The sequence below is a fragment of the Rhinolophus ferrumequinum genome, chromosome 9, assembly GCF_004115265.2.
Source record: "Rhinolophus ferrumequinum isolate MPI-CBG mRhiFer1 chromosome 9, mRhiFer1_v1.p, whole genome shotgun sequence".
NCBI lineage: Eukaryota > Metazoa > Chordata > Mammalia > Chiroptera > Rhinolophidae > Rhinolophus > Rhinolophus ferrumequinum.
This window is the reverse complement of record NC_046292.1, coordinates 1,347,255-1,356,394: the sequence shown is the minus strand read 5'-3', so window position 1 is coordinate 1,356,394 and position 9,140 is coordinate 1,347,255. Positions and strand designations below refer to the sequence as shown.

The 9,140-nt window shown below is 47.4% G+C and overlaps 1 protein-coding gene across 2 annotated transcripts in view; it reads left to right on the top strand.

Moving 5' to 3' along the window:
• The first annotated feature begins 292 nt into the window (after positions 1-292).
• The window catches only part of MMEL1 (membrane metalloendopeptidase like 1), a 31,297-nt gene continuing 22,449 nt past the window's right edge, over positions 293-9,140 (top strand). Inside the window, exon 1 of one of the 2 annotated variants that reach the window (XM_033114294.1) lies at positions 293-654. In XM_033114294.1, coding sequence (XP_032970185.1) covers positions 501-654 — 154 coding nt within the window. In that variant the 5' untranslated portion in view covers positions 293-500. The remainder of the gene's footprint in view (positions 655-9,140) is intronic. The other variant, XM_033114293.1, reaches the window with a different exon arrangement.

Below are 9,140 nucleotides of genomic sequence, written 5' to 3'. Positions count from 1 at the left end.
CTTGAGTGCATGTGGGGGGGTGCATGCATGTGAGTGTGCCCCAGGCAGGCTCCACTGCAGTGGCCCCTCGACAGACACAGAGAGCTGGGCCTCCTGGGTCTGGCACCTGGACCCCAAGCTGTGAGCAGAGGGGTCCCCAGACCACCCCCTGCCAGAGAGTGGGCTTGGAGAGGCAGGCCTCTAGAAGAGACTGCCACCAGGGCCAGCAGGCTGGGCTCCCGCACTCCAGGGACTTCCGGGCACTCGGAGACTCCAACCCAAGAAGGTGTGCAAAGCACTGAGACAGGCTCCAGGGCCGGCTGTGTACTTGGCAATGGAGAGAGGGGCTGAGCACCCCAAAAGGACCCGACACTGCTCCCAACCAGCTTCGGGCCCTTCCAGCCGCGAACAGGAACGCAGAAGCCCCACACTGCCTCTCCCCTGCCCTCGCTGGACGCTGTCCCTGCCCTTGGCCTTGGGGTTGCTCAGCTGTGCATCGTCCCCCTTGTAGAGACTTGGTGATGGGGAAGCCCGAAAGCCCAATGGGGATGATGGAGATTGCCGGCCCCTCGGGGCAGAAGCGCCCAGGCTTCCTGGAGGGGGTGCTGCTGCTCCTGCTGCTCCTGGTGACGGGCGCCCTGGTGACCCTGGGCGTCCTCTATGCCCACAGCAGAGGTGAGTGAAGGTGGCCCCTCCCTCAGGCCCGCCGCCCCAGGACACTGCTCACAGTGGCTGGCCCCCAGCGCCCGCCGAAGGGTCTTCGTGCCCGCCCACCCGGGAGGAGCCACCCTTGTCAGGTGGGGCAGGCGAGGTCTCACTGGGCACCGGAGACCGCAGGGCTGTGCCACGGACTCGAGAGGAGGGTCACTGACCTGCGGGGGTTCCGGGGCCCCTTCCAGAAGGCTCTGCCCAAGCACGGCCTGGGGCATGGCTGTTTCTGCAGCCTCTGAACCCCCCCCCCCCCCCCCCCCCCGCCTCTGCGGGCTGCCGAGATGCCGCATACCACGTCCCCCGCCCCTCGCGCGGCCCCCTCCCCTCCCGCACGGCGCGCTGCAGTTCCCAGCCGGCCCAGCAGCAGGAGCCCGCACTCCGCTGCTAGGGCCCCGCAGCGCCTCCATGGCCACGCTATGGAAAGGACCTACGGGGATCCTCTTCCCCTGGCCTCGAGGCTTCCTAGACCGGCTCTGTTATTGCAAGAGGGTGGGAGGGAGCCGGGCTGGGGTCCCGGAGAGATGGCGGCGAGGCTAGGGCTGCCCTGCGGGAACACCCCCAATCACAGTCCGCGGCCCAGCCCCTTCACCCCTCAGGCCACGTGGAGGATCCGGGACTGTCCCCCTCTCAGGTCCGGGGACTCACGTACATACACCTGGGCACCAGGCAGCACGGGTCAAATCCCAGCTGTGCCATGCTGCCCCCTGGGGGGCGGGGGGAGCGTCTCCATCAGGTGTCCAGCTGCCAGCAGGTGCTGTGTTGCTCTTCCCGCGGGTGGAGGGTCAAGACGCAGGAGAATCAACAGAAGCACTCCCTTCCGCTGTACTCTCAAGAATAGGGCAGCACAGCCTTTGTTACTGGAATGTTCCCTCACTGGCCAAAGCCGTCTGCCCCGCGGCAGGGCTCCATGGGTCTCTGGGCAAGGCTGTTTCTATGAACCTGAAGTGGGTGCAGCCTGTGGATGTGGTGGGCACCACCCCCCTGCTGTTCTTGGCCTGACCAGGTGCCAGCTGCTGTGCTCTCTGGCCCCTCCTGGGCTCTGTTGGGTTCCTGCCACTGCAGATGGGCACTGCCAGCTCCATGGACACGTGGAAAGGAAAGGCTCACTTGCTGCACAGAGAGCACCGGGAAGCCCAGGCCCCAGGAAACCTCTATTCAGGGCTCCCTGGGCTGAAAACTCCCAGCTTAGAGGCTTCCTGGGCACAGGGCTGACCTCACCCAACCCAGCTATGGGGTGCAAGGGGGCCCCATCGTCTCCTGGGTTGTGCAGAGCGCAGAGCCCACCCCAACAGGAGGGACCCTCCCTGCCCATCTTGCCTCCCCCTCCTCACCATCCCCTATACAAGTGGGGTCTCTGCCAGGGCTCCACAATCAGGACTCCTGTGCCCAGACTCCCAAAAATGACCCCACAGCTGTTCTCAGCCTCAGGTCCTGGTTGAGCTCATGGACGGGTTTGCATGCAGTGTTATGATTTATTTCTAAGTATTTTCTCATTTCCACTATGAATTTTTGATTCACGAGCAATTTGGAAATCTTTGTTATTGTAATTTCCAAATGCGTGGTGATGTTTTTAGTTACCTTTTTCTAAATTGGTTTCTAACTTAATTGCATTATCAGAAACCATGGTTTATGTGACGTGATTGATCCTTTGATATTTGCTGAGGCTTGCTTAATTAAGGGCTAACGCATGGTCAGTTTTATAAATAATCCAAGTGTGCTTGTGGAATACAGCCAATCACTAACTGTTAGATGAAAGTGAAGATACAGAGATGGAGATGGAGATGGAAATGGACAGAGAAAGAGAGGGAAACATCCATTAGATTAATCAAATCTTCTATAGGCTTGTTTTACTCATTTTCTTCATCTTCTATTATTGAAGGATGTGTGTGTTAAAACCTTGCACTAGAGAACTACCATTTTTCCTTGTAGTTATAGTTATGTCAAGTATCAATTTACCTTTTCTAAGGCTACATTATTATGTGACTTGAAATTTAGAACTAGTATGTCTACCGCTACATATAATTATGTTCTGACCCTTTCTATCTTAGCAATGTTTTTTGCCGTAAATTCTGTTTGGTTTTCAATTCTCCTTTGTCTGATACAAACCTAATACATGAGTATTCATTAGCATTTGTGTTGGCTATCTTTCCATTCCTTTTTGTTGAAATTTTGTGCCATTAGCTTTCGCTGTGTCTCTTGCAACAGGGATATAACTGGTCTTTATCTGCCTTTTATCTGGAAGATTTAGTCTGCATTCTCTGTGGTGACTGAAATGTATGTTTTCCCTATTGTGTTCTTGTGTGCTTCTTTTGCCTCTTTTTCCTCTTTTCTTGCCGTTTTTTTGATTGATCTATTATTTTTCATTCCCATTTTCTCTCAAGTAGCTTGGAAGTTTGACATTTCGGTCCTTTTCATGGTTATCTTCGGTTTTTTTTGTTTTAATATTTTAAAAATAAAACAAAATAAAAGTTATAGAGCAATCCTTTTCAGAAAATCAAATGTTTTTACAAAAATTACAGTGGGAAATACAATCCCATGCCTGCACTCCTGCCATGTTCATTGTCTAGTGCAGAGGCCCGCAAATCCAGCCCACTGCCTGTTTTTGTAAATAAAGTTTTATTGGCACACAGCTGTACCGTTCATTTATGTATTGTCTATGGATGTCTTCATGCTACAAGAGCTAAGTGAACAGGTGAGACAGTTTGTGGACCACAGCCTAAAATACTTAACTATCTGGCCCTTTACAGAAAAATATCGCCCGTCCCTGGACTGGATGTCTTCTCGCGTTCTAAGCCTGCTCTTGGGCCTTCTCTCTTTAGTATCAGTGTCAGGTCATGGGCACACATTATAAGGTTGTGGTTATCACCCAGGCTCCTCAGTCTGACAGCCTGGCTGGGCAGGCCAGCTCTCCCACATCCCATCTGTGTGATCTTGGAAGGTTTCCTTTGCACCTCTGTGCCTCAGTTTCCTCATCTGTATAATGGAACATAATATAGTACAATATTAGAGGCTCACCTCGGTGTTGAATGATTTAATACATCAATAACACTTAGAAAAAAGTCTATTGTGCTATTCATGATCAGATTTAATGACAAAATATCAGATGTTGTCACTGACCCATTATCAATATTGTTATTGATGTCCCAAATAGAAGGCAGATTTAGCTCCTTCAGCAGCGCAGAACCCCACCCTCTTGATACAGGTATATCATTTCTCTCTTCCTAGGACTCCACATACACGTCTGTTGGATGGCTTACGTTATCCCACAGTATTTGGGTGCTCTGTTCAGTTTTTGTTCACTCTTTTATTCTTTGTGACACATTTAAAGAGTTTGACTCTGATTAGTCTTCAAATTCACTGTCTCTTCCCTCAGCTGTATCCAATATCCAATTGGTCAGTCAGCCAAAGATTCTTCACTTCCAACAATGTGCTTTTAATTTCTGGTATTTCTGTATGACTCCTTTGTATAGTTTTCATCTCTTTGCTGAAATTTCTTATCTGTTCGTGAATGTTATCCACCTTTTCCATTGGAACCTTTAACATATTAATCAGTTAAAGTCCTTCTCTGATAGAGCCAATATCTGGGGTATCTCTGAGTCTAGTTCTATTGATTGCTTTATCTTGTGGCAGTGGGTTGCTTTTTCTTGCTTTTGCATGTGTGTGTGTCTCATACATGTTTACTGAATGTTGGACATGATGAGAGGAAGAGTAGAGACTGAGGTAAACAGTCTTTACACCCAGAAATAGACACACCTGTTCTTCTATTAGTCAGTTCGTGTGCAGGATTGAATTAATCTTGTCAGGAGTTAGCTGATTTGGGGGGTTGATTTCACTCTTGTTACCCTCAGTCCTGGGCTCATGCTGGGGTGGGGAGAATCTCTGGTACCCTGGCCCAATCTCAGACTTTGGCATGCCTGTTGTGCCCGGGCCCTGGAGTGGAGCTATCTCAGCATCCCTGATCCCCATTTTCATCAAACTTTGTCTTCTCCCCGATTTTCCTGCCCCTCTCCTAGTGGCAGCAGATCTCAACTTTATGTCAGCCTAAGATCCGGGAACCACAGGAGTCTCCTGTCTCTCTCCCATGGGCAGGAGCTCTTTACTGCTGACCCCCCTACAGAGCAGTGGATTCCTCCTGGTCCCCAGGGGTGACATTGTTCACTACCCTTAGCCAGTAGCCTCAAGCTCTTGCTTCCTACATGAGGAGGTCCAGGCAAGCAGGAGGAGCCTCGTGCCTGTGCCTGAATAGAAGCAGATGACCTCCTGAGTGCCTGCGCCACCACGGTCCTCTCTATGATCACCTGAGACCTATCTACAGTCTTTCTCATTGGCACCTGGTAAAGACCCATGGAAAGAACTTGTGAATCAGAAATCCTCTTATGTTGGGAGCCCCAATTGTCCAAACTGGCAAGCTAACTTACACTTGATTTTTAAGAATTTGTTACAATTTTATCTGATTTCTTCTTACGCTCTTGTATGGTGCCCATGTCTTATTTCTGCATCCTCTCAAAGGTGACATAGTTCATGTGTCCTGTGAGATTGTTTTCCTGGTTACCTTCTGACCTCAGGTCCTAGATGGGCTCCAGGAAAGTTGTGATTTCTGTAGATTATCTGGAATTTTCTTGTTAGGATGGGAATGGAAGTCTACTATGGCTCTTGATGTCCTAAGCAGAAAGCAGCACTACTGTACCTTAAATTTCTATATGCATATTTAACTTGATTCAGCTAATCAGTATCTCCACATTTCTTCCAAACAACACAAGCATTTAGGACAGTTTCTCTTCTCACCCTCCATCCCAATCACGTTATTGTGGGTATGTATTTGGTTTTTAATTTTTTTTATCTACTACACATAGGCAACGTTATTCAATACAGTTGATGCTAATTTAGATTTTCCCCATCCTAGTCAATTCTTTTGCTCATCATCCCTCTTACATCTCAGACTGTCCTCATGAAATAATTGTTCTTCTTTCTGAAGTACACATAGTCAAAGTGTGGTCCATGGAGCAGAGGTGCTGGCGTCACCTGGGAGCTTGTTACAGATTCAGAAACTCAGGGCCCAGCCCAGGCTACTGGATAAGAATCTACATTTGATCCCCAGGTAATTCACCAACACTGAAGTTTGGGAAGCACTGCTTTAGGACAGTGTTTGCCAAACTTGCTTGATAATCAGAATACCAAGGCAATTGTTAAAAATCCAGACCTTGGACCTTGTCTCAGTCTGCTCGGGATGACATAAGAAAACACCATAGGCTGGGGGACTTAAGCAAGAGAAATTTATTTTCTCACAGTTCTGGAAGGAAGACATCCAGGATCAAGATACTGGCCAATTCAGTTCCTGGTGAGGACTCTCTTCTGGGCTTGCAGACAGCTGCCTTCTCGCTGTGTCCTCATATGGTGGAGACAGAGGTCTGGTGTCTCTTCTTCTTTCTTCTAAGTGCACCAACCCTATCAGATGAGGGCCCCACCCTTGTGATCTCATTTAACCTTTATCCCAGGCTCTCTCTCCAAATACAGTCACATTTGGGGTTTGGGGCTCCGATATCGGAATTAGAGAGAGGACACAAGCATTCAGACCATAACAGGCCGTACAGGGTAAGACCTCTGAATCTGTACTATACCAAGCTCTCAGCAGTAAACTCTTAGATTTTGTTTATTTAAAAATTATTTAGTACTCAACCTTCAGTGGCACTTTAACTGGTTAAACAATTCTGGGCTTAGTTGTTTTCTCTCAGTAGCTTCAAGATTTTGTGTCACTGTCTTCTCACTTTCATTGCTGCTGTTCAGAAATCTGGTGCAATATAACTGTAGTTCTTTCTTCAGGTTTAATGTCCTTCCCTCTGATCTATTTTCTCTTTGTCTTTGGTATTCCATGAGGTGTCTAGCTATGACGTTCCTTTTATTAGTTCCACTTTGGGTCTGTTGTGATTCCTGCATCTAATCATTATAACATTTATTCATTTTGGAAAACTGTAGCCACTATCTTTTTGAGTATTGTGTCTTCCACATTATTTCTGTGCTTCCCTTAAAAAATCCTCCTTACATATATGATCAAATTTTCTGTCCTCTCCACGTCTCTTTGGGAAAAGTTCCCATCTCTTTGACTTTGTCCTGCATTCTGGGTAAATTCTTTAGAACTACGTTTCAATTCATTGAATCTCTCTTCAGCTGTTATACCTGCTACTTAACCTGTCCATTTTGGATTTTTTTTAATTTAATCTCAGCAACTATATTTTTGTTTGTTTCTAGAATTTTCAGTTGATTTTCAAATCGATTCTTTTAAAAGCGTTTCTTGCCCTTGTTTTCAGTTCTTTTATTTCCTTTCAGTATTTCAAACATATTTGGATTATTTCCTGCATCAGCTAGCTAATTATTTCCTGCATCGGTTTAACAAACCACCCCAACACTCAGGGGCTTAAAACAACAGTTGTTTACCATGAGACACATCCTAGGTTGGCTGGGGTCAGCTGATCTAGGTCAGCCTCAGCTGGGGCAGCTCTGTTCCATGTGCATTTTGTCATCCTACGAGGACCAGCAAGCAGGCTTGGGCATATCCCTCTCCTGGCAGAAGCTCGAGAGGACAAGTTAAAGCACACAGGTCTCTTAGGACCGAGGTGCAGAACGGGAACACATCCTTCTCACTTCATCCTACTGGCCAAGCAAAGCTCAGGGGAAAACAAACAGCAAAGAGAGGGGTATATGTCCTGTGCCCCTTTGGGAATAACTGAAGTCATGTGGCAAAGGCCTGGATGCAGAGAGGAGTCGAGATTTGGGGCCCCTGATGCCATCTTCCATAAATCTCAATCAGATTATCCCAAACTATGAAATCTTTGGGGTTCTAGTCTGTTTGTTGTTTCTCACTCAGGGAAGCTTGTCTTTTCATAGGTATGAATTCATGTTCTAATTGGCTTTACCTGTGGGAATCCTCTGTTACCAACACTGAGAAGTTTTCCTCTGGAGAATATGTGTTTGTTTCCCTCGGGGATCTGGGATGTTACCAGCCTGGAATACTTGAAATGAACTTCTCAGCTTCAGGTTTCCTGAACCACACGGTCTGTACACCCACAACCTCATACCTGCATGACAGCCAGCCTGTGGTTACACGTTTCCTGGGGATGATGTTTATTTTCCATCCACACACTTCTTCATAGCCCTCTTTCTTGTTTTTTGAGATAGAGAAACAGGAAGAGGAGAGAGACAGAGACAGGAAACATAGAGTGTTTAATCAAAGCCAACCTTTAGAAGAGAACAAAACTTTCAGAGGAAATGGCAAAATTATTTTTTAAGGGAGAGTCTATTTGAAAATAATTTGCATATTATATGCAAATATGTAAGAACACAGAGCAGATTACATATTAACTGGGTAGTCAGGAAAGCAAGTCCCTTCTGGAATAATGAAGGAGACCAATATCCTTGTGTGGGGTCTGTTGGTCGAGTTTCCTGTCGATCCTGTGTTAGCAGTAGAGGAAGACTTCGTTTCTGTTCAGCTTTTGTGTCCGAAGGGCATTGCTGTTCTGCTTTCTCTTGTGCTGGGAGAACAAAGGTTTGGAATGAGGACGTGAGCACTGGGAATGCAAACTCGGCCACTCCTGGCGCCTTGGGTGCATCGCCCCACGTCCCTGTCTGGTTTCTTGTGAGCAAAATGGAAATGGTGAATTGTACACACTTCTTGTGACTATTAAATGAGGCAACGTAAGTTAAAGGGCAAGGTGGAAAACATGACTCTCTGGCCTGGGTCACTTTGGGAAATGGGGCCTCAAGAGCCTAGAGTATCTTCAGGGAGCTCGAGCTGCAGCACCTGATAAACTTAGCCCAGGAATTCCCCCAACGGGGAGGCTGTGGCAGCCTGTGCTGGGCAGGCGTGAAGATAATCAGAAAGGGATGAAAGTATGGAGGCGGTGTGAACCTCTTCAGTTCGGGTAATTTGTTCTTGATGTGTCTGACTTGACTGGAAACTAGACCGGAAGCAATGCTTCTGATCTTTGCTTCTGATCTTCATAACACTTTATTCATCCAACTTACCCTTATTTTCACTTTCCGGTGCTCGTTGTTCCTTCCCACCAATCTGGGCTTCCAACTGGTTTCATGTTCTTTCTGTGTGAAGATAGGTCTTCAGCGTTCGTTGTAGTGCACGTGTGATGCAGACACATTCTGTCAGCTTGCATCTGACATGTCTTTAGTTTACTTTCAACTTTTAAATGTAGTTTTGCTATCAAAACCACAAGGGATGACACTTCACCCCCGTTAGAATGGCAGTTATCAAAAAGACAAGAGATAACCAACTGTTAGCAAGGATGTGGGAAAAAACGGAACGCTCGTGCACTGACGGTGGGAGTGTAAATGGGTGCAGCCACGACGCACAACAGTGTGGAGGCTCCTCAAAAGTTACGAATAGAACTACCTTATGACCCGGCAATTCCACTCCTGGGTCTTTATCCAAAAACTATGAAAAC